The 26871-nt window shown below is 40.7% G+C and overlaps 1 protein-coding gene across 1 annotated transcript in view; it reads left to right on the top strand.

Annotated features, from left to right (window-relative positions):
* The window catches only part of LOC128743191 (zinc finger protein 395-like), a 213591-nt gene that overhangs the window by 174024 nt on the left and 12696 nt on the right, over positions 1-26871 (top strand). The window contains exons 5-6 of the mRNA XM_053839719.1: positions 25782-25879; positions 25973-26522. Of these exons, the coding sequence (XP_053695694.1) occupies positions 25782-25879; positions 25973-26522 (648 nt within the window). The remainder of the gene's footprint in view (positions 1-25781; positions 25880-25972; positions 26523-26871) is intronic.

Genomic DNA, 26871 nt, shown 5'->3' with positions numbered 1-26871 from the left:
CAACGGATCCTCGTTGCAAGCCGTCTAGAAGTATATCGCCGCCAGCTACAATTGTGACGTTTCAAGGTTGGACACATTCGTGAAAAAGGCTTTGAAGTTAGTTTTCAACAAGAGAAAGCTGGTCCAAACAAAGAACTGGCGCTTCCGGTTCGTTCGACTACCAAACTTGCTAGCGAGAAGCAAGATTACTAAGTCAAAGAAGACCATAACAAAGGCACCGAAAACTCCAAAGCCAAAAGAAGTTGTTTTAACGGAGAATGTGGTTCGAAAAAGCTGCTGCCAAGCAGTAAATTTCTTCGATTTGTATTATTAACAGCTGGTAGAAAACAATCAGTTCTTTTAAGAACTACTGAATAAGTATATGAAGCAGTTGAATTGATTTTGCGAACGGCATCATTTTCGCGTTGTTTGGGTTACAAATAATAATGAGAGTTACGATTTTATCTCCCTGTCCGGACGCGGCAAAGGTGGTAAAACTCGGCAGCAGCCGATTATTGTTTGGTGTGGAGTGGAAATTACGCCGACCGTGTTGGATTCGACACATCGATCTATTTAAAACAAAGCTGCCAGACTGGTGCAGTATTTTGCTTACGAATGATTAAATTGAAACTTTCATTCTTTACTTTGCTTTGCTACTTTGTTATTTAGCTGCGAAAATAGTAAAACTTCTGCGACCTTGCCATTTCCAGCACACCACAGACGACCTTCATAGCGTAATGGTGAATTGCTGTAAATTACGGCATTACGAAATAAAATACAGATGCCAGCGGTCCAGTGCCAGTCCAGGCAGAAATTCTGCCGCAGAATCTTAATCGTGTTCCCAACCTTCCTTAACAAAACAGCAGCGTGTCCATGATGTAGTCGAAACAAATCATATCACATACACATGTGTATAAAGCTGCCTAGCGGAACCAGGGATGCCAGATTTTTGCAAAAAATAATCTGCATTTACCCGAAACTGTTCGAAATAATTCCCCAAATCTGCACCAACATGTATCACATGTAAGAACACAATTCTTTAATGCGCAACTTGAGTATCTATATATGAAATTCATTCAAATATCACCGGCTTTAGCATTGGGAGACGAATTGCACTACATTCGTAGTCCTACTTCAAGCCTGCGCCCGTGCCACTAGGCATGGACCCTTGTACTTTTGTATAAAACTTGCCTACTTATTCCCATTTGGCATTTAGGGTGCTAACTTCTGGTTCCAAAAATCATCGTTTTTGCGTGCATTCTACTCTCCACTAGCGCAATCGGTTGCGTTTTAAACTCGGGAACATTGTTTGATAAACGAGCTAAACACGCGACATCGAAACGTTCTCTTGATGATGGGATACAACAACCGAAAAGTGAGAAGTAAAGATGTAAGCGAAAGAAGGGCAAACTTCTAGAGCTGCTGGCTTAACATTTGTGTCGCTTCAAGTTGCATAATTGCATTGTCTATCCAGTAGTTGGCTTCAGTGTATGGAATGCACACTGCCCCCCTTTGGAAGAATGATGTAACAAAGTGACGATATTCTAAAATATTGCCATTGTGTTCTTCAATTGTCTCTTGAAAAGATTCAACTTCATTTCTCTTATCTAGTCCAAGACCAAGACGAAAATCTTATAAGGCTTTTCGGAGAGCAAGAGACAGATGTATAAGAGACTACGTAATGACGTGAAAGGAACAGCCAACAGGCGGGGCCGAGGAATGTGAGTATGAATATCTGTTCCGCTATAACTTCGGAACGTCTAAACGGCTCTTCATTAAACGTGGCACACACGTTCTTTGACATGACGCAATCAGCGGAGGGCGGTTGTCGAAAGCGGAGAGAGGGTTGCAAAAAGGTTATGTCAGAATAGATTGATTTTCTTGAACATCTACCTGCTTCAAAAATTCATATTTCTGGGCAACCAAGATTATGGTAGAGCAAAAATTTTTTTTATGAAACAAATTCGGGTCCATCAAAAAAGGCAGCTTTTGGCTGTTTTTGCTTGGATGGAACACGCACTCGCCGCGCAGCGCTTCAATTCGTACGAAAGTTCTTCCAAAAATGTGGGAAAAACGCCTAATGAATCTTTGGTTTCTAAAGAGGAAGAGTTTTGGTTTGGCGCGGCATCCATAAATTTTCAAATAAATGCGAAAAATCAACTTTTTGTTTATTTTATTTTAATGGAGACGAAAGGTGTATTACTTTTAACTTCAAGGAAACGGTTGATACTGGTAATGGAAAACCAAAAATATACGTTTTTGCATCTCGCAATTCTCACAAAAAAAAATCGAGGTTGTTGCCCAAACAAGCGACGAAATTGTCTTTGCTTTCACAAATTTCCACAATCAGAGTATAATTCCACGTGCCTCTAAGTGGGACGTGGAAAGAGAGCGAAAAACTATTTTAGTGACAAGGGTCAAGATTCAATCTGTTCTCCTTACTCGTGCAATCGTGACATACTCTTGCTAAGTACTACTTATCCCTGACATTTTTGTGGCACCACTCTCCCTGATTGGTAAATTAGAATATCACGTAGTAAAAGATAACCCGTTTCGACTGGTTTCCATTAAGCCGACACTTTGATGACTAATTTGCAGAAAAATTCAAAGTTTAATTTCTATTTTTCTTTCTCCCTCATTTTTCTCGTAAATCCACCCACCTCTACGGAGGTGATGATTATTCATCATTCGAGCCAATTTTTTTTTTGTTGTTGTTGTTCGGAATACTTTAGCACACTATTCATAGAACGAACTAGCAAAATTGTAAACAAAAACCTAAAAATAACGCCGCACATACCGGCGGGGGCATGCGCAGACAACGGTCCCGGCAAAAGGCAACCAGCACCGGATTGACCTTGATATTAGAGCGTGCACTAGTGGCACATACACTCCACCGCACCGGGGGAGAATTGCGCTTGTGGGAAAGAGACTAACTACTAAATAGCTACTACTAAACTATTCCGTTGGTTAATCGCCAAAAGTTTCAATAACAAAATTAAAATTTCTAACTGAAGACCTTTCCTTTCAATTTCCAATGTTGGTTTTTAAGTATTGAAAAAACAACACGAAATTCCCACAGAGCCCGCTGGTCCCGTTGAATCCTTTTCCCACGGTACGCGGTGGCATGACCTTCACAGCCTGTATGTTTTCTCTTGCTCTCTCGCTCGCTCGCTCGCTCTCTCTCCCCCGGCCCGGTTCGGTTCAAGGGAGAACCGAACCAAGAAGAGTAAGAAATTTTCCCGGCCGGCATAATTTTGCACACCATACTCGGTCGTAGCAAAACCCACACACCTAGACACCGGCAGCCGCGAAATTGATTTTTCCTTCCTCCCGGTCCCGGTCGGTGGTGCTACTACAAACCAACCCCAACCGTTCCACCCGGACTCGCCACGGGTCTCGTCCGTCCCGAAATGCTCTGCTCGGTGCTCGTCGTCGTCGGTGAGAATCCTTTTCATCAACACCTTCAGCTTCGACCGAATACATTCGTGGCGCTGAGCATGCGCTCTGCCGGGCCGGCCGGGGGAGTCGGAGAATACCGGCTCATTTGCCGCTTCCTGGAAACCGAACAGTGCTGCCAAACGGGATGGTCACAGTTATTGCGTTGCTCCTTGATACTTCTGCTTGACTATTGATTGCGAAGCAATCCTCCGAGAGCCATTAACTCTCAAGCCATAAATCTCTCCGAATTCGAGGAAACACTTAAGAATCATCGATTTCCGACGTTTTCGGAACGACGACATTTCACCAGCAGTGCTGGCAGTATGCTTCACGTTCGCAGAAAGCCACAGAATTTGACAGGACGAATAGAGGAGAGAAAGAGAGAGAGAGCGCGCGTGTGTGTGGGTATGTCTGCAAAAGCAAATGAGAGCAGTCTCCTTTGTCGCGAACGAGGAAACAACTGTTCCATATAGGTTACAATGTGGAGCACTGGAACTGATCCCTGCGTTCTGTTCCATGTCGAACGAAACGGGCTCGTTCTCGTTTTTCTGAAAGTGCCAAGCAGCGCGGCAGAGACACAGCTGGTTCGGAAAAGCCACCAGAAGAGTGTGCCATCATCAGTGAAGCGCTGTGAGTTTTAGGCGAAAATTCTCCGTCACCGTCGCCGCAGGAAAATTTGTGCGGAAAATCCGATCCCCTTTGAGGGCTCAAGTGGGTGTCACAGTGAAAAAAAAAATAGTGGTACAAGTGCGAAACTGTTCAGCGGGTTAAAATAGCGAAGAAAAGGACTCTCCATCAGCAGCGGGCGGAGGCGAAACGACTTGAACTATAGCCGACCGACCGACCGTCCGTGTCGAAAAACCCGGCACCACCCACCCGGGCGCTAGCCGGTAGTGTGCGGATTACGCGGTTACGAAAGTGTGCATTATTTTCATTTTTTTCTCACATACCTCCTACCTGCTGCAGTTTTTTTTCTTTTTTGCATGTTGTGCTGCACCCGACCGCGGTTACGACATCTGTCGCGGAGGTCCCTCTCTCTCTCTTGCTCATCTGCATGAGGTGCTAAGTGTGCCAAAGCTGCGACGAGAGGTGGCAAGCATACCCGTCATCGGTTTTAGTTATAGTACATAGTGTGCCAGTAGGCCGTGCTTTGTGGTGAACACTTTTCTAGCCACCATTCGAGGGAACAAATATCAACACCACCGGTACCGGGGGGTGTAACAGTGCGAGTCAGACCAGAAGAAACATCTTAAAGTTTTACATGTACTTTGATCCGTCGTCGGCTTAGGCAGGCAGCGTCAGGGCGATCCCTGACAAGTGGTCACAAGTGTGTACACCAGTGTGTCTGCCAGTGTGGAAGCAGGATCGTACCGGCCGTCGTCGCCGCGGGAAGATACGAGCCTATGAAAGGAGTCGTTCAGAGAGTAAGCGTGCTTTTCAACTGCAACACAAAAAAAACAGAGTTTTTTTTATCAAATACCATCATCATCATCCGTATCGCCAGGATGAAACCTTGGTGCCGTGCAAAAAGAAGCACTTCAAAGTCCGTACATCCGTCCGTTTCGCCTAGACAAACACTCCAAGATTACATATTTAATGTTGAATAAATGATTGACTTGACAAAAAAACAGACGCCCACACTCGACTCTGGCGGAAGTTCCACTACTGCATAACGAGAAGAAGCTGCTGCTGGAGTGCACTCTCCCACGCATGGGATTCCTAGCGTGTGACTTGCTTTGGCACGAATTGTATCATATTGATGTTACATATTTGCAATTCCAGTAGGAAGCTAAAAAGGTTGCCAAATACTTAACCTTGTGCATGGGGTTTGCTTTAGCTCTAACAGTGAACACAGTTTACTCTACTATCTATAGTTTGAACATAATTTGTTCAACTGATATCCCTGAAATCCATCCCTTTATATCTCTCAAAAATGGTCGAAGCAAAGAACAGATTTTTACTAGGCCAAGGCTACGGAAAGGCTGTAATCTCAGCAGGAAGGAGCTGTTAGATTCAGTAGGCTCTTGACACTGGCTTCATGGCTCACTGCGACCAACATGTATGTCGGTTGTTCTGACAACCCCGCAAAGCAACTTAGGAATGTATTCTAAATAATGCTGATTCTTTTTTAGTAGTACCTACCTAATTCCAGGTCTGCTAGAAAATCTTTCAGCAATGGGATTTTAAAAGCAAAAATACTAGATTTAGCCTAGAAAATTGTCGGTAAAAAAACCGGAAAGACAGCAAAAAATGACGGCATGTAAATTTTTCGGAATGCAGCCTAAAACAGACAAAAACTGCATACCTACAACTTTAAATCTGTAGATCAACCACGTATTTTGTTGTATTAACCGTTATAATAAAGTCAAGCATTGTAGTTTGGTTCGAACGACGGATTCCCCAGCTTGAATAAAAAGCAACGTTATACAAACTTAATAAGCGTTGCTTCAAAGATCCTTCCTTACCTCATTTTCCGATCTTTCCTCTTTGCGCTTTATCTCCTTTGTTTTTCTACCATACACGCACCAAGAAAAAATGTCCTGAGAGAGATGACATTTTTTCTCTCTGTGTCGTGTACACTTCGGTACGGTACAGACTCTTCTCCATCCTTCTAATGATATGCAACCCAAAAAATATATTAAGTGTTTGCAGACTATGATCGCTCTTGCTATAACGAATCCAGACATGTGCTTTTTTGGAACTTTATTTTGTTCTCTAGTGCGTAAGCACAAACGGAAATTCTTAACCCGTTATTGGTGTGCATTTGTTCAGTATGCCGTGGATCCCCGTTCGTTTGACCGTTTTTAATCTGAACACTTTTTAATTTGAACCCCGGTTGGTTTGCGAACAATGCACATAAACACGATTTGTTTGTACTGATCTAGCGTGTTTAATCTGTTTCACATTGCATTTTCCCGCGTTTTCCCAACGGTTATGGTAGAAATCCGATCGAAAAATGAAATATTCGCTGCTTGCAACTGCCAACTGAATCAAACCACCAAAACAATAACAAAGAGCAGGGTAGCCAGCTCACACAATCTTCAGCATATTTAGGGTTACTAGTTGTTCAAATTAAAAACTAACCCCGTTAGTTTGCATGAGGAATCATTCAAACGAACGGGGGTCCACTGTATCAGGGGATGATATTCTACTATAGAGTAGGGCAGGGCATAAGTGCGATGTTTGAAGTTGTCATCAATTTTCGTGAGATATAAAGAAGGACAACAACATAATATATTTTATAGTGGTGCAGTAACTCAATGTCTTCACATTCAACTATAAATCATCTGCGGTAATAGTGTTTTGCAAAATAAATTCTTCTTTCTTCTGATCAAGTGCAGATTCGCACTTTTACCCCACTAGCGGGGCAAAAGTTCGAAGCTAGAATCCATGAAATTAGCCCAGCAGTAGCTAACAAAACCATATTATCTTCAATCTGTGTTAGGTTTCGGTAAGGAATATTCTCAATTTGCACCTTTTCTATTTTGCGCTGGTGTATTGCAGCCTCCGTTAGATCGAAACTTTTCCAAACGTTTGTTTTTTGTTTCATCAGCGGAAACACATTGTTTTTCTTCGGCCAACATCTGTAGAGCACACAGTTTTCTGCAGATCTTTCATTTCTAGTATCTGTAATATAGTGCCTGAAGCTGTATATAATTAGCTATACGTTTTTGCCTCGTCCATGAATCGCACTTTTGCCCCGTCCGTGAATTGAACTTTTACCCCGCTAGGCGCTTGGCGGGGTTAGATTAAATTGCGGAAAAGCGAAATATATTTTGTAAATTATTTTCGCCGTATTTTCAAACAGGTATGTGCGTGATGTAAAACGCTGCTACAAATGTTCATCAAGTAATATCCTCCTGTTGGTATCGTATTTGCCGTGTAAGGAAAAATTACATCAAAATCGCCCTAAAATAACATTTGCACATAACTCAGCAACTATGCTTCGTAAGCAACCAAAGTTTACGTTAGATTCAAGCTGTCAAAGTAGTCACCCATCCATGCCAATGTAGAAAATTTACTCGGAATCTGCATCGATAAATCATTGAGTCGCACTTTTACCCGCATCGCACTTTTACCCCTCGTTACTCTATGTGCCCGAATAAATAAAACAGTTTGCTTTGCTTTTCCCGAGTAAACCTTATGGAGGAAGTATAGTAAACTGTTTTATTCATACGGCCTATTGGACTTAATCACATCACTACACTGCCGCTACTCGCATAACAGTACCATTTTCTATGGAGTTTCCTATAAAAATGGGACTGTTATGCGAGTAGCGGCGGTACAGTCTCCCTAAAATTTTAAGTTAGTTTAATGGTGCCGCTAAGTTAAAACCAGATTAATAATTTACACCTCGTTTTCGTTTGTCAAGCAAAAATTGTAATTACAACTGGTATGCATAAGCGGCAAATCCACGTTATTTCAACATTACCACATAAGATGTTACGACAGTAAAAAAATGTCATGACATTTTAAATGGTCACCGTGTATAAGAAAATGTTTACTTACTGTCATGTACGTATTCGCGTTGCTCTCAACTCTCGTAAGCGATAGGCAAAGTCGATACAAAACCAGTACGGAACGACGGTTTTGATTTAGAAGACGACATGACTGTGCTGGAAATTGTAGAGAAAAAATGTCAACCGTTTTGGTCCCTGCGTAGGACCACGCAAAGTTGGTTAAAAACCAACTTACTTATATACTGAAGTCGATTTTTACTGGGTTTGTTCTCTACGCGAATTTCGTAATTTACGCGGATGAGCTCTATAAGTCTAAATTTACGCGTAGTTTTGCAATTCACGAGGTTTTATTACGCGAATTTCGGAATTAACGCGGTTTTTTCTATGCGGTTTCGTTTTACGCGGAACGTATTCTTCGCTTAAAAAGCACCTTGAGTGTACTTAGGAGCTTGCTTATTCAAATTATTTGTATGAAAACAAAACATACAAACAGATTTTAGTCAAGAAAATGAGCAAATTTATGCGTATTTCATAAATAAATACTTCAATTTTCAATATTGACTTGAAATAACAAAATAGGGAGTAAAGTATCAAAAGAGAACAAATAAAAATACAAAAAAAAACTAAACAAAAAAGTCCAGCACCTCTGTGGTTCAAAAGATCATTACCACCGGCTGGAGTCCTCCAGCCTATTTTTATACGAGCCTGAACCACTGCGACCATTAGTTAGATCAATTGTGATAATCCCCCAGCTTGGATAAAAGATTGCAATACACAACTTCCTAAGCGTTGCTTCATATGACCCTCCCTTACCCCCTCATCTTCCGCATAAGTAGTATAAGATACAAGTAGGATTTATGTATTTATTAAATACGGTAGGTATAATGGACGCTAGGCATAATGGACGATAGGCATAATAGACGATAGATATAATGGACGATAGGCATAATGGACATTAGGTATAATGGACGGTAATCACAATGGACGATAGACGTAATGGACGTTAGGCATACTGGATGGTAGGCATAATGGACGATCGAAATAATGGACGTTAGGCATAATGGACGATAGGCATAACGGACGATAGGCACTGGCGTGTCAAGGCTGGGAAACGTGCCCCACCTTCTCTAAAAAATGAACAAATAAAACTATTCCTCAATGTATAACCCGAAAATATGGAAATGTTATTTTAATAGTCGGTATTTTTATAATTAATATCATAACACTAGATTCAGTCAGTGCAGTTCCAAGTGCAATTTGAAGGCCAAATTTAAGTCCATTTTCATGTAAGTTTTCCAATCCAAAGTAAAGTCCACTTTCCAGTCCAATTTCATGTCCAATTTTATGTCCCATTCCCAATTTAATTTGGAGCAAAACTAAGCAAAGTAAATTGATTCCATTTTAGGTCCATTATTAATTCAAATTTTAACTCCAATTCTAGGTCCAGTTTCAAATCTATTTTCAAGTGCAATTTTAAATCCAATCCAGTTCAGTCTTAAGCTCAATTTCGAATAACACTTAAACTCCAAGTTGAAGTCCAAATTCAAATTAAAATCCCAATCTAATGTCAAGTCCAATTTTAGATTTAACTGCCAATTAAATATCAAGTCCACTAGTGGACCGAGGCCGGTGCACACTTTCTGCCTCCCCTATAAAAGTTAATATAAAAAGTTAATATTTTTAACCTACTCGGCCGGTCAAAACATGCTTTCGAAAGGTCGGTGCCTCACCTTCTGTTTAGTTTGGCGCCGTTAGCTTACAGTAAGCGGTTCAATCGGCTCATAGTTCCATATGGGGTGAGTCGAATGGTTACCTACGAATGGCCGAACCACAAATGACCGAATCACGAATGGACGAAATAACAAATGGCGTAGTAGATCTAATCTCCGAAGCCCGATTGGCCGAATCACAAATGGCTGAAATACACATGGTTTCCCAGCTGTTCTTCCAAGAGCTTTGTCTGTTTGTCTGTGTCTACTGGTTTTAAATCCACTCTACTGTTTGTACTATAAATAATTACCAAAATAAAAAAAAATAAGGTGCAGAGTATGAGTGTCTTGTTGTTCTGAGACTCAGGTGCCAGTATTTTACGAAATACTTTTTTCTCCTCCATTATTTGATATTTTTCTTAAACACATAAAAATATCTTAATTAGTTTGTTAATAGCTTAACCAGCTTAACGATGCCTACTCTCACGCGAGAGAGTATGAGAAGCATACAACATTCGGCTACCCACACACTCGTGCCCGCCCATCCTCACATCGTTTTCTGCGTAGCTTATTCGCGAGTCAAATAATGAGTCGTGAGCAATCAACTGCCCGTGACGCTTGTGGTGCTCTGGGATAGAAATTTTGCATTACTTTTTTCTTTTCTTCCTCATCTTCACCCTCGATTCTACTCACGGGCGGGAGCCCTCGTGAATAATCGGTGCCAGCAGCTAGGGCTGCTGCAACGACGAACAGAAGCGACGACTGTAGTTGTTAGCAAAACACACACTCGCTTAAAACTCGTTGCAGTGCATGAAGAAATAAGAGCGAGAGTCCGAAAGGGATGCTTATGCCGGCGTGTTCGTTAGAATGAGTACGCGTGTGTGAGAAAATTAGACCACAAAAATAACTTAACCTTGACCAGTAGGGCAACGTATTTTGGACCCTATCAGCAGCTGAACATAGGAAACTTACAGCAAAATCAAATGGAAGTATCCAACAGCTGCTAATGGGGATCAAAATTGAAAAGGTTGTATGCCAGTAAAGAAAAAAATATAATATTGTAGGCAACTTGTGCCCAATCCGATTATTTAAAAAAGTCCTCCATTCGTCAGGCCAAATTATACAAAAAATTATCCTCCCGCTCAGCAGCGACGGAAGCCAGTGAGGCTGACTACACACCCAACCTGCCGGAATAGTGGTGATGAGGGGGTTGCCCATAGGTGATCCTATGGTTTGTTTTTGAAAATTACCTCGAGTCGAGTTTCGCGTCAAATTTAAGCTGTGAATTGCCAAGTGTCAATAGAAACGATGTACCACATTTGCCTGCTCATTACTCGCTTCCGGAACAGTCTAATTGCTAGCAAAATAATTGAAAATATTTCGTTTGACTCGGACAACACCCACTTTTGAATATACACAACTCAGGAACCATAGAATCCAATTTTTTCTGATCAAAATATTCTCAACAATTTTCGGAAAATATAATCTTTATAAAGTCTTCAAAAATTATGGTGGAATAAAGTTTTGTATTACCGATATTTTTACACACAATTAGAAGACAGCGTTGGGGAAAAGTTTTCACAGAAGTAGTTTTGAAAGTTGCGTATAAAGTCGTGTAACTCATCGTCAGTTTAGAAACTTTTAACAAGGAAAAATTAAGACGCAGATTTTTTAATTTGAAATCCTGTTGACCCATCTTTTACGATTATGAAAAATTCCCAGCGACGACAACATGCGAAACCTTCAAATCTACAGACAAAAAATTAATTTGCAAGTCACCGAGTCACAGACAAACTTTCATAAAATCAAGACGTAAGCTCAAAAAAAAAAAAAAAAAAATGTATTTAGCTAAGGTGTTATCCTAATATTCAAAAATTACAAATTCAGTTCGAAGCTCTGCCGTTTTTCTTTAATCACCATTCGAAGACGTCTAGAAAATGGACTGCAGCTGGTACGCACGGTTTCCTGAACCATAGCTTCCCGAATAGTAACCAGAAATTGCTGGAATGGTTCCAAAGTGGGACCTTTTGTGCTTTCAGATTTACTGAGCATATATAATACCTTTGCAAAGTAATGCAAGGGATTGAGATCGGGTGATGAAACAGGCCATTCTTGTGTTAATATGAAACGTGGTAAATTCTGACGACACCACTCTTATGTTGCTTTTCACTGCTGATTATGGACAAAATCCTATTGAAAGCAGTAATTTGCATCTGGAATTTATTTCCTAGCAAGGAAGCTACTTATTCTTAAAAGTATGTTCTATCATATTGTAATTGGTACTGATTTTTACTCCGGCTTTGATAAAAAAAAGCAGCGGAAGTTAAACATTCCGTAGAACCCCGCATTTTCACCTATCTTTTTACGTTGCCACAGGGTAAATTTCTCGTTGATGCTCATTCCCAATCGGTTTTATTTACTATTTATTAAGTTTTTTGGTGTCAAATTTTCACAAGAAAGTTAAATTTCATCAACAATCTAGACTGTCAACCGCTTTGTGGGCGGCATACTTTTACGCTTAGGATTGCTGTCCTATTGTAATATATTGCTAATTTCGGTTTCTTTCCATTTTGAGCAATGATTTTGCGAAACTTTCACACAAAATGTCACTTTACAGATATTAATCAGATTAGTATCAATGCTAGGTAGAGGTAGGCCATGAAAAACAGCAGCCCCTAACCATAACTTTTCCTCCTACGTCAGTACGTGCTTCATGCTTGATTGGAGCCTGTCCGTTCTGCAACCCTTGTGCCTCTTCTCCACCATACTACAGATAGACTATTATTTTCTTCTGGACAGTTCAAGTTTTGATTTGATTTGATCTGATCAGGCGAAAGCTTGCTTATGTAATTCCTTGTGAATGTTTGATATTTTCCGGGCAGAACGCCCCTCAACACTCACACATCCAGTAATGGTTTGTCATTGAACTTCTCCGTTTCTGGTCGAAATGCGCCATGACCCTATATTTTTGGTTTAACTTCTTCAACCACGTACGGTACGGGAATTCGAACCTCTATTTTATTTTTGTCACTTCACCCAAGCCATCACGTGAACTTTATGGTTCGTCAGTAGGCGTGCGTTCAAAGCCAACATAAACAATAAAACGTCAATACCTACCATAAAATTCGATCTAGAATGCGAGGGGTGTGGAAATGGAATTATGTCGAATTGATATTTTTCGAGTGTGGTAAGGTGCGTATTAATAATTTATATGACGTTATGACACACCAAAACCCTTTTATAGAAGTAACCAACCGATCATAATATTTTTCTGACTTGATATCAATGCCAGTGGCTCATGAATTCCGAAACCAGGTCAACGTGTGAAGCTGTACTTAAAGCGTGGCTAACCTTCGCAGTTACAAAATCAGCTAAAATGTCAACTCCAACGAGCGCCAGTGTCGTTTCGTTTCGTTTCCACAATTCCCATTGTGGGCAGATAGCGTAGCAGCGCTAAACGAGGCGCTATTGAGTCCATCCGTGCTTCAACGGGGCGTTGAAAAGACCGTTTCTTCGCACCTCGGGCTTCACGCAATAATTGCATAAATTACTACTAGCGAACTCCGAACGAGGGAGAAGCCAAGCAAAGAAGCATCCGCAATGTGGGCACAGCCATCGGCAATTATAGGCTTACTGGTTCGAATATCACGCTTCGACAGAACAACGGTAACATTCCTCTGCACTCTCAGTTTCAGTGCTGTCACCTTGTTTCGACCAAGGTCATCCTGCGAAAGAACTCCAACCCCGCACCAAACCAAAGGCCACGGTTAATTACATTAGAACTAACCTTGCGGCAGTACATGACTAACCTGGTGAAAGAATCCTCATGCGACATCAAGTTAAAGGCCATTACCGAAAATTGTAATTGTACAAGCAAGCAAATAACATTTTCCCCACCACCTTGGGCAGACCGAACAAACAAAGATTAGTCCGAAGACTATTTCCTTGATCGATGACGGTTTTGCCATTGAAAATGTTAAACGTTAGTAAAGTTTACCTGATGCTCCCACTAATTTGATTTGCTGGGTTCCCAGCAAACCAACCAACCGGAGCAGAGGAAGCCCTCAAATTCCTCCATTTCGACAGCAAACAAACATTAATCATTCTCTCACCCCTCGCGGGCATGACGACGACGTCGTCTCGCAGGCCAACGGACCAAAGCGTAGGCTACGACGATGTCTGCGTGTTTAGGCCAACATAACAAATGTTAAATCGCTTCCCGTCGTCGTCGTCGTCGTCGACGTCGCCGTCGCCGTCCGTCGGAGCCTACTATGTGGTGCAGTGTGTACGCAGGTCCACGGGGGATGCTCAGCAAACTCAGGCACAACACTCACGCAGTCACTCACCCGGTCCGGCATCGGAGAATATTGTAACACGCAATTCAGAGAGTTTCACCCACCATGTAACGGGTGACCCGACTCTGCGTCGTCGTCGTCGTCGGGAGCAAACGGGATCACGGGACCAAATTTCCCGAATATATAGGTTTCGGGATCAAACAGGATGATCGAAATGGGGGGCACATACAGCAACACTCTGTGCTTGATGCTGTTGTTGCTGCTGGAACTGTTGTGGAAAATAGATCGGGAGAGCGTCCTATGTATAGGCGTAAATCGAAGCAAGCGTCGTCCTGTACTTGACAACCGTCGGGATTCAACCGCCCGAAGTGGGTGGCTGACTGGCTGGCTGGCTATCCAGAGCTCCGGTACATACTTTGTATTACATTGTAAGCCCCCTGTGTTAGTGTAACCTATTTATTTACTGCTGTTTTACAAACTGTACGAAATTTTGTGTCTGTATGCGTGTGTATGTGTGCGTGTGTAAAATATGGGAAAAAACGGGAACAGTTTAGGAGGACTTTACCAAACTGTGCCTAAACCGAGCCAAGCGAGCGTGTGTTGTTCACCACCACCGCGCCATACCGCACCGCACACCATATTCCGATCGATTTTCCCTCATTTACATTCCCGGCCGGTTTCGGGTGGCCGTTCGATTCCAGGAAAGCACACACAAACACAACCCCACCGCACCGCAGCACGCCACCGGGTGGGAATCTTTCTGCGCGGGAATTTCTATTCAAATGGCACGGTTTATGCTGCTGGTGCCGCTGCCGCTTGTATGTTGCCATTTTTTGCGCTGCTGATCGATATAGATTAGGCTTGGTGCTTTGTTTGGTTTCACCCATGTTATTTACTTGCACACGGAAAAATAACATTCCACGAGATCCGGTAGGATCGGAAGAAAAATGATTAGAGCTTTCATTTTTTTCCGAACAAAAAAACTGCCACCGATAAATCACTGTCCATTACTCGAGCAGTGGTAATGTGTTAGACGATGAGTTTGGGAAAAAAATAGCGCGATTTGGAGAGAAAAACGCAAAACGAAGCCTTCGGCTTCCGTTTTGACCTTGCTTTCAATAAAATAGGAAATGCAAAATGGAAGCCCAAATCGGGAGCCTGTTAGGCTAGTCCTTCGATAGGTCCCGATCGGGTTTCCGGCTAGCTAATTATGATGCCATTAGGGGTAATTTGGACAGGAAACAAGTGTTTATGAGGTTTTCGGCTACTTCCGACAGCGGGGTTTTTTTGTGCCTGAATAACAAATCGATGGGTTGTTTTTCTTTGGATTCGGGATTTATGGGTTGACTGTTCGGTAGTGGAGTATTTACTTATGTATGTGTGTACACGGCAGTAATATGTACGATGTTGAATTGATAAGACTAACAATATCGATAATATACATAATACATACAAATATTAATACTTCTCTACACAACGTCCTAAAGCAATTAGTGAAATTAGCTAAAAGTCAGGTACTCCACTTGAGGTGCAATTTTATGTGAAAAATGGAGTTTATTCCGTCAAAGAAGTGACAGTAAAAACTAATGTTAGATTCTGTAAGTTGATGCTTCTTAATGGATCGTTTTTATAGTTGGTATTTGATCTTAAATAAGTGTTTCTCAGGATCCTTAATTTGTATTCAACGTTTTTCAAACCTACTACAGTTGCTCTCAACCTGTGCTACAGCACTGGTAAATTATCTTGAAATTAAATAACAGCTTTTAAGGACAAGGTCGTCAGAGTACATTTATGGCAGTCAGTAAGGCACCGAATATCCTCTTCCCTTCCCTTCCCTTCTTCAGTGTATCAACATGCTCCCATAGACTCGGGAAACCATCACAAAAAAATAAAATTAGTTTAACTAACTTGCTAGCCGTAATCAGATCTTGCAACTCGAAGCACTAAACATTGCATTTTATAGGTTCTATTACTTTTTGGGGCATAACTTACACTAAATACTGAGATTTCTGCCCAAATAAAATTCATCACTGTTTCCACTTTTTCGCCGTCGATTTTTCTTTAATTTTTTTCGGCCATTCCATTTATCACATCACTCGCGAAACTTAACTTGAAAAAAAAAAGCTTTAATTTACCACCCGAACAGTTACCTGGTAAGATATTATAATGATTTTGCCCAAACTGTTCACTTGAATTGATATGAAAAACCTTACTTCGTTTCGATTGCAATTCCAAATCCGCGACCGTCGTTGTTGATACGTTACCAAGGAAACGGGAGTGATGCCATATTTACGTTGAGCGTGAAATTGGCAAATAATTTTCACTATTAAATTAACGGTCGTAAAGTGTCGAAAATATACATATAGAATTCTCTGATAATAAAATTCACCGTAAACAACATATTGTGTGATAGAATTACTGTCGGATCTAGTTCAACAGCAAAAATAGACACGCGATTCTACGTTTCATAATTGTTCATAACAGATTATTACCTACTACTAGCAACTTAGCATAAACTTAGCATAAACAAAACGATAGTGAAAACAAGTACTGAAATCAGTCAAAAAGCAGCTGGCCTCTGACGACTTTCCGACCTTAAATCGGATAGTTTTCAAAATTTGAAAAGCTCCAGGTGAATGAAAGAAAAGTCGAAACGATTTTCACCTTTTAATTCCTTTATTCCAAGTACTGAATTGAGAGTGAAATTTATTCCTGAAAAACTGGCGCACTTTTGATTTCAAACAATTATGTAAACATTTGGCTAAGCAGAATAAAGTCGTTTTAAAAGACTCGTCATCTCGTCTGTTTACTCTTTATTTTTTACTCACGTTTTGTTTCTTGTTTTTCAATTGATCATATTCCCAGTTTCACTGATATTTTTTTCCTTTTTCGGCATTTCATTTTATACTTGAATTTTTGATGTTAAATTTCTAATCTCCCATTTTTCACCTTTTACATTATAACAGATCGAAATGTAAATCGCAAGAAACAAAACCCTTTTTCTTCATTTAAATGTGTATATTCACTTTGTCAGCTCCTCCCTCCTGTTATCTCCCAGCCACTTGTAAATATGTCTTCATAAAGCGAGACAAAGTCTTTTTTTACATTGTTGAACCTCCCCCTTATCAAATGGCCACCCTATCTCCCCCTTTCAGGAACTCCCTCTTGCATTCCAGCCGCTATCGATCCAAATACATCTATAATTCATCTATAGCTCTATATTAAAGAATATGTGTGCCCGACCAAGAACACATTCTCACATTTCTGGTCCCCCTCCCCCTTCTGTCACGTAGCCAAAAATGCATCTGTTTGCTCTCTGAACATCCCTGTAACGGAAGAGAAACAAAACCATTTTTCCATATATCCCTCTTTGGTGGACTCTGCATACTCTCCCCCTTGCTGTCTACAAGCAACGTGCGCATCTGCATTCGATATAAATGCAAGAAACAAGCAACCCTTTTACCTTTTTTGAAACCTAATCCACATTATTAGACAACACCCCCCCCCCCCCTCTTATATGCTGATTTCCTTGTGTCAAGGAACGTGTGTGCCAAGTTTGGTGGAGAACGGTCTAGGCCACTGGCACTGGCCCGTGCAACACCTTCTGTAGCAAACCGGGAAGTTTGGAGTTGTAAATAGTCCGACATTAAATGATAAGCAATAAAAAAAATAATTGCATAACATTAGGCTCAGCCTCAAGTCCAATTTAGTTTCAAGTGTAATTTGAAGTCTAATTGAGGTCGTATTTCAATGTCCCATTTTAAAGCCAATTTCTAGTCTGATACAATTACAATTTCACCACCAAATTAAAATATCACTGACGTTTAATTTCATGTTCAACCCACAGTCTAATTTCAATTCAAATTTTAATTTAGGTCCGATTTCATGTCCCATTTTTAGTTCAATCCCGAGTCTAATTTAGTTCCAATTTTACCTCCGATTTCAAGTTTAATTTCTAGTGCAATTCAATGGCCGATTTCAGGGCCAGCTACAATTCTAGTTTCTAATTTCAGGGCCCCATTTTAAAACCAAGTTATAATCAGCATCTTTGACTCGAGCAGCACGTTCCTTACAATCATGTGAAAGATTTGTGCCTTATAGTCAAGCTAAACTTTAACCACTGCTAAAAACCAGCCAAATTCTAGCACTGATTTCAAGCGCAATTTTAAGTCTCAATGAGGTCCAATTTCACGTCGAATTGCAAGTGTCCTGCAAGTTCAATTTCAAAATCCAATCTAAGTCCAATTCGATGTCCCATTTTAAGTCTAATTTAACTCCAGTTTTAACTCCACTTTGAAATCCTTTGTCAAGATTAATTTAAAGTAGAATTTCAAGCACAATTCAAAGTTGAATTAAGGTCCAATTTAATGTCCCATTTTGAAGCCAATTGCAAGTCGAATTTAACCCTCTCTGTCCCAAGGGCATTCTGGTAATTTACTGTTTTAGGTAACCTGAAAAAGCTTTTAATAACCAATTCGTTAAGCAAAATTATACCGCTTGTACAATAATGCTTCTACTACTTCTAGATATAAGAATATCCATATTTAAATGCCTTAAAAATTTTATCGGCTGATTTTAGTATCGAAAGTCATGAATCCGCTGTGCTAACATGGGGCAGAGAGGGTTAATTCCAATTTCAACTCCGATTTAAAATCTAATTTCAAGTTCAATTTTATATTCAATTTCAAGTCAAATTCAATGCGAATTTCAAGTTTGCTTTCAAGTGCAATTTCAAGCCCAATTTGAGCTCAACATCTAGTCTAATTTAATTCCAGTGTCGCCTGCGATTTAAGGTCCAACTTCAAGCGTAATTTAATGTCCGACTTTTAGGTCAAATTCAACTTCAATTCCTAGGCTAATTTAATTACAATTTCACCACCAAATTAAAATATCACTGACGTCTAATTTCATGTTCAACTCTCAGGCTAATTTGAAATTAAATTTCAATTTAGGTCCGATTTCTTGTCCAATTTATTGTCCCATTTTAGGTTCAATCCCGAGTCTAATTTTTTTCCAATTTTACCTCCGATTTCAGGTTTAATTTCTAGTGCATTTTGGCGTCCAATTTCAATGTCCCATTTTCAAGCCAATTTGTGGTCTACTTTAGTTTCCATTTTACCTCCGATTTCAGGTTAAAGTGCCTAGTGCAATTCAATGTCCAATTTCAGGGCCAGCTACCATTCTACTTTCTAATTTCAGTGCCCCATTCTAAATATCCAATTTCAAGTCAAATTCAATGCGAAAGTTTCCTTTCATGTGAAATTTCAAACCCAATTTGAGCTCAACATCTAGTCTAATTTAATTCCAGTGTCGCCTGCGATTTCAGGTCCAATTTCAAGCGTTATTTAATGTCCGACTTTTCGGTCAAAATCAACATCAATACCTAGTCTAATTTAATTACAATTTCACCACCAAATTAAAATATCACTGACGTCTAATTTCATGTTCAACTCTCAGGCTAATTTGAAATCAAATTTCAATTTAGGTCCGATTTCTTGTCCAATTTATTGTTCCATTTTAGGTTCAATCCCGAGTCTAATTTTGTTCCAATTTTACCTCCGATTTCAGGTTAAATTTCTAGTGCAATTTGGCGTCCAACTTGAATGTCCCATTTTCAAGTCAATTTGTGGTCTACTTTAGTTCCAATTTTACCTTCTATTTGCGGTTAAATTTCTAGTGCAATTAAATGTCCGACTTCAGGGCTAGCTACCATTCTACTTTCTAATTTCAGTGTCCCATTTTAAAACCAAGTTATAGTCAAGCTAAATTTTAATTCTACCACTGATTTCAAGCGCAATTTGAAGTTTCAATGAGGTCCAATTTCACGTCCAATTGCAAGTCTCCTTTCAAAACAAATTTCAAGTTCAATTTCAAAATCCTATGAAAGTTCAATTTCATGTCCCATATTAAGTCCAATTCGATGTCCCATTTTAAGTCTAATTTAACTCCAATTCCAACTCCGATTTGAAACCTATTGTCAAAATTAATGTGGAATTTCAAGCACAATTTAAACTTCAATTGAGGTCCAATTTCAAGTCCAATTTAATGTCCCATTTTAAAACCAATTCCAAGTAGAATTTAATTACAATTTCAACTCCGATTTGAAGTCTAATCTCAGGTTCATTCATTATTTTTTTATTAGGGTACGGAAGAGTATTTTCAGCATGTTTCTAAATTCAGCCTATTTGCCTTTTCTTTCGCCAATAAAAATACTTTGCCGACATACAATTTTAATATGTTATAACTATTTTCTCAAGATTGTAAGTAATCTAATATTTTTTATTCAAAGAACGTCAAAACCACCAATTCTTCCACTAGAACTAGGCCATAGGCCGAAAAAATAGATGCCATCGCTTAATGCGCTGAAAATACCCTCCCATATCCTATTTATTGCTTTTCTTTTTTGGGATTCTAAAAATATTCGTTCTACCTCTTAGCAGAGCAAAGCAAAGCCTAGGTCCTACATTCCATTTTCGAAACTTTCGACCTTCTTTTTGGTATGCAGACAGACTTTGCAGCCAACGGTAAGAGTATAGGACAATTGCGGGGCTAGTGGCTCGATCATATTTAACTCTCCAACAGCCTCCCCCGGCTGAGCTCCGAGTTTTTTACCATTTGCCCCATAATCAATGGTTTGTTTTGCATTTTACTTCATTTTGTTACAAGTTTTTTAAGGTTTCATTTTACATTTTTCCAATCAATACTTTGACTGAAGAAGATCTCACGTAGGAAACGAAATACGTATCTGTCATTAGATAATAACATGGTAGAAGAATTAAAGTATAACGTTAATTTTTGCTTTCTTTCTTATTTCCAAGCATCAATTCGAAAGTCACTTGGTTTTACCAGAATTTTATATAGGTTTTATTGCGATATTAATCATTACCTCTGATTTTATTATGGTATTACGCGATACCAAGAGACTACGAGTCAATATATCTCACTAATCGTCGAATGCATGTGAAGCTGGGCTTCCATGAAACAAATAATTTTTTGAAATCGCCTCTGGTGTACCACAGGGAAGTAACCTTGAACTACCGCTTTGCTCCATATTTTTTCGAATGTGCCTTTAACTCAGAGGATCATTCACCATTTTTTCTCCACAGTTATTAACGATGTTTGCTTTGCTATACCCAACGGATGCAGACTGTTCTACGCTCCTGTGATCTGAACATTTACTTAAAGGTTTGAAGTCTATTGAGCATTGCAGAGTGGTCCAAAAGGGCGACAAGTGGAACTTTTTTCCTAGTGTCTTTTGCTTTCATTTTATCATTTTTGGTCTTCAGCACTTTTGTTCGTATGAATATCCCCCTTAATCTAAAACTGTCGAAAGTTAGTCATTGCTAACTATAATGAAAATAAAAAAATGACTTTTTTGTGTTAGAAAATATAGACACACTTTCTTCGACAAGGTTGTAAATAAGGTAAAAACAAGCAACTTTGCTGAAGAAATAAAATTTCTATCTTTGTCGAGTGCTGAACTATAGGGCATATTCTTTGAAGTTTCTTTCAAAATTAGTTTTTCATGCTTAGCTTTTGTTAGCTGCATTTGACAAGAACATATTGTTCTAGGCAATTACCTAAGCACTCAAAACACACGTTTTTGCAGAAGACCGCAAATCTCTGGGACTTTTACTTTTTAAGTTATCGCATATTCAAGCATTAAATTTCCTGAGCTTCACGAGCCCATGGGGTAAAATGGGGCAAGTGGATTTATGTAATCAGTGCTTCATCTTAAAGCTTAAGTCGAGTACAATAAACTTGTATGGGTTCCGCTTGTCCCCAACCACCCAAATGAGAGTACGGCAAGCATACGTTTTATGTGTTTCGCGTTCGCTAAAGGCTCGATGCACGTCAATTTTATGGTTTCTGCGGCAAAGTTATGGAAAATATAAAGACAAACAACTTTGCTGAAGAAATGACATTTCTATCTCAATCGAGTGCAGAGCTATAGAGCAATTTCTTCGGAAATTCTTTAGAAGTTAGTTTTTCATACTTAGCTTATGTTGGTTGCTTTTTTCAAGAATATATGGTTCTAGGCGATTATTGAAGGACTCAAAATACACGTTTTTACAGAAGATTGCAAATCTCTAGGACCTTCCCTTGCAAAGTTATCGCTTTTAAATTGTGAAGTTAAGGAAAAATATAGCTTAAATAGCTTAAATAAAGCTTAAATAAGCGATAGCTTTGTAAGGAAAGGCGCTAGAGATTTGCAATCTTCTGTAAAAACATCTGCTTTAAGTCCTTCAATAATCGCCTAAAACTATATATTCTTGAAAAATGCAACCAACATACGCTAAGTATGAAAAACTTATTTTTAATGAATTTCTAAAGAAAATGCTCTATAGTTCTGCACTCGTTAAAGATAGGAATGTCATTTCTTTAGCAAAGTTATTTGCCTTTATATTTTCCATAACTTTGCCGAAGAAACCATGTGTCTATCTACTAACACAAAAAAAATTGACGTGTATCGAGCCTTTACCGAACGCAAAACACATAAAACGTATGCTTGCTGTACTCTCATTTGGGTGGTTGGGGACAAGCGGAACCCATACAAGTTTATAGTGCTTGACTTAAGCTCTAAGATGAAGCGCTGATTTGATAATTCCGCTTGTCCCATTTTACGTCATGGGCTCGTGAAGCTATGGAAATTTAAAGCTTGAATGTGCGATAACTTAGCATGTAAAGGTCCAAGAGACTTACGGTCTTCTGCAAAAACGTATGTTTTTGAGTGCTTCAATAATAATTGCCTAGAATATTGTATTCTTGTAAAATGCAACTAAGAAAAGCTAAGTATGAAAAACCAATTTTTAAAGAAGTTTTAAAGAATATGCTCTATAGTTCAGCACTCGATAGAGATAGAAATTTTATTTCTTCAGCAAAGTTGCTTGTTTTTATATTGTTAATAACTTTGCCAAAGAAACTATGTCTAGATTTCCTAACACAAAAAAGTTATTTTTTTATTTTCATTATAGTAAGCTGTATAACTAAATTTTGGCAGTTTTAGATTAAGGGGGATATTCATACGAACAAAAGTGCTGAAGATCGAAAATGAATAAAGTTCCACTTTTCGCGCTTTTGGACTACTGTGGATTGCAAGCAAGTACAATGGATGATAGACTTGTTTGTAGATTGGTGTTCTGCAGATCGCTTGGAAATCAGCGTGGAAAAAATGTGCCGTATTCTCATACACTCGAAAAAAGCATCCACTACTATGGCAGTACCAGATTGAGGCCTATTCGATTATCTGTGGGCTCTACAGCCTGAAAAACTCAAAAAATGAGTGAACGAGTTGAGTCAACGCTTCTAGCACGAAATAGAAATGGAAGTTCAAACAGTGGAATTTCCGAAACTCGGCCAAAAAAATTCTCTTTTGTTTTTGTCTTTTTGTTTGTAAATTTTTGCATGAAAAATAACAACGTATTTATTAAAAGCAAGAATAAGATTGGTTTTCACGTTTAAACTTGAAATAAAAATGCCTAAAATCCATTTTTTTTTGCTTGATTAAAAAATTCTCCCCCCCCCCCCTTCAGAGGCCCAACACCGGAGGGACAAAAACTTTTTTAAATATTTGTAATGGCCTTATTTTGTTAAAACAACCAGTTTACGAAAATTGAAAAAAATCAATGGCGCGTTGATTTTACCCACCAATTATATCCATTTATCTATTTGCACGATAAAATTTAATGCGCATATGCTGCAAACCAACAGAAAGTCTATCATTGGTTCTATGGGATATTTTATTACGATCGCAATAAACCAAATCTATTCGTGCTGAACTTCAATTTCCAGCAAACTTTGATAGATATTTTCAAGTTCCATCACTAGCAGAGTAGCAGGACATTATAGCTTCGATTACTTATGAGACAATTTGGTATTTTAAGTGTGTAATAAACCACAAATGTAAGGTTGCCAACTTATATCTATGTCACTGTTATCCCAACATTTTCAGTGACAATTGAATAGCCCTAATAGGATCCCAAAAATACGAACGACCGAATAAAAACAACTCAATAATCAATAATGCATTGGCCTGCTCAAATCCATTTAACCGGGCTGAACTCACCTCGTCCACAGAAAACCATGCGCATCCTCGAACTGCTGCTGCTGCTGCTGCTGAAAATTTTTACCAATCACCCCGATAATTGCTTTGTTAGGCATGCGAATAAATTACGGCGTGTTCATCTTCCATTCAGAGCAATCCAAATATACGTACCAAAATACCGTACCCGCCGCACACGATCCGATTCTCGCCATCGAAAACGAAAACAAAACGTTCGTTCTGCGAAATACTCTCGCTTTTACTGGAAGGCATAAAAAATGCAGTACCAACTATGGAAATAAAACTTTCCGTTCCGTGTTTCAACCAGCAAGAATTAAATTTTGATTGCTGCTCAACCAGTCCCGCCGGGGGGAAAACACACGCGATTACCACCGATACGGCGGCGTTGCCCAATATCATTTTTCCCGCCCCAAACAAGCAAAAAAAAAACAGTAACTAATCATGCTCTATCTCCGGTAGTGATCGTTTCGTTCCGTGAAGCAGCCAGCCAGCAAGACCATGGCGCACTCCAAGAGGCCAGCCATCCATCCATCCGTGCTCCGGTATCCTGTGCTGGCTGCTCCTGTGCTGTGGCCATTTTTTTCTCCACCGCCATCCACAGAGCATAATCACAACAATGAAGTGAACAAAAAATGCCGTCCCTCACCGTCGTCGTCGTCGTTTCAAACTAGGTCAATCGATATCGTACGCTTTCCCTCCGTGCTGATGCTAACTTCCCTTGAAAATATTATACACTCAACCGAGCCGCGCGAACTTCCCGCTCGCTCGACCCTCCCGGCTGTGTTTTCCCGCCCGCGAACTGTGAAACTAACATTTGCGAAATGTGTTTCTCCCGGAAGTGCTTGAATCGGACGGCCCTATGTATTGGTGTGTGCGAGTCTGTGAGTTTGAGTAATTCCACATCCACCCATCCATCCGATTCCGAAAGCATTTGCGCGATAACGAAGGAAAAAGCCGGTTTTCCCGACCAATACTGCTTGCACCTGACGACGTGCACAGTGAGGCTACAAGGCTACAAACGGTGGCCAATCCACAAATCATCCCTTTGTAACGCAAATTTTACCCGTCACGACGCTACCCACTGTTTGCCACTAATGGCAGAAGAACCCCAAAATTTTCGAGCTCAGTAGAATATGTGTCAGGTCAAACCGACCACCGCACAACGACAGCACAACTTTGTAAGGGCTGCTGTTTGTAGCCCACATCTGCCCCTTTCCGTTTGCCCGCCGGGAGTAACGAGAGCTGTTCCAGATTCTGCCCACTTCCCCGATTGATCCAGGACCGTGTGTTTACTACATGGGATGGCCGCCAAATGATGAGAAGAGAGCTTATGTACTGCTGCCCTGCCTTGTGCTCATTGAAGCTGTGACGCCGGGCGGAGGAACGGAGGGACGGCGGGGAGAACCGACACCCATACATTGTAAGCCGACGTCACTACATAGCCCTTTACGTATGTAAACCGCGCGCTAAAATAGGTCAGAAGTGCTAACGCTGCCACCGCTCTGGCTGTGCGCCCGCCTCGGTTTCGCCAGAGTCCTGGCAAATGCGATTGTTCCACCACAGGTCGTGTTGCGCTATTAACTAGGTCTCGGCTTGTTTTGTTCTCGGTTCCCTGTTGACAACGCAGTTGCAGTCGCTATGATGATCCGATCGCTGGTCGCCAGCGAAGTTCCACTGGTGGCATCCGCTTCGAGGTCCTTTGTAGCCCGTCGTACCAAAGTGTTCAAACCGAAGGTTTCGTGCCCTTTACTTGCTTTGCTGCAGTCAAAATTACCCTGACCTGATTTTGCTTATCTTACTAACATCTTTTTTTCTCGATCTACTTTTCTCGTTACAGGCAAGTCAACCAATTTACAAATGCACCTGGAAGGGTTGTGGAGTAATCTACACATCTTGTTCTGAGGTCACCGCTCACGTACGAAACGCACATCTTGGGTAAGTTATTGTTCGGCCAACAAAAAAAAAACTCATCAAACCGATTCGCTAATCGAATGCCGTTCGATTTGTTGTTTGTTTCCGCCCGCGCAGCCCGGACGCGGCCAGCGACGACGAGGATTTCTACTTTAACGAGTTCGAGGATGAGAGTGATAGCGGTCACAGTGCACCCCATCCGCCATCGCCACCGACTCTGAGCCACCGCGATATGGCTCGACCTCCGCACGAGGATCCGGAGTACCAGCGGCAAATCGTTGGCAACTACCGGCAAGGGCTGCTGTCGATGTCGTCCGCCGCCCAGCAGCAGCAGCAGCAGCAGCAGCAACATCATCACCACCAGCAGCAGCATCACCAACACCATCAGCATCAGCAGCTGAGCTCGGCTGGTGCCATCAAACCCCCACTGCCACTGCCGGGAGCGGCCACGGCTGCCGGTCATCCGCTTCACCATCCGGGGTTAAACAATAATAACAACAACAACACCATCATCAGCGGCCAGGGCAACAACAGCAGCAGCACCAGCAGCAGCAGCAACAACGGAAGCTCCGCCAACAGCAGTAGCAACGGCAGCGGCGCCGTGCATCCACACAGTAATACCTCGCCGCTGATACACCACAATTACACCTGGACGCAGATTAGTCCGGTGAGTATCTCGTCGTCCTATCCGCACAGTATTCTGTATTTCTGGTCCGCCTATCAGTAGCGGGAGAAAATGGGAAAAGAAAAACACTCCATCCACCAATTGGTGTGCCCTTTAAACCGTATCAGGTGCTGCAGCAGCAGCAGCAAGCCATGATCCGAACCAACAGCACGCGCTCGCGGTTGTTAAGTGAAGAGCGTTGTATCCATGACAACAGGCAGGCAGGCAGGCAGGATGTTCACCATTTCCGTACTTACTGTCTTCGATCTGCCGCTGCCGCCGACGCCAAAGGACAAAGTGATTTGCCTGGAACTGGAACGCAATTATTCTGACAGTGACAGTGAACAATATT

The sequence above is a fragment of the Sabethes cyaneus genome, chromosome 3, assembly GCF_943734655.1.
Source record: "Sabethes cyaneus chromosome 3, idSabCyanKW18_F2, whole genome shotgun sequence".
Taxonomy (NCBI): domain Eukaryota; kingdom Metazoa; phylum Arthropoda; class Insecta; order Diptera; family Culicidae; genus Sabethes; species Sabethes cyaneus.
This window is presented reverse-complemented; position numbering and strand designations above follow the sequence as displayed.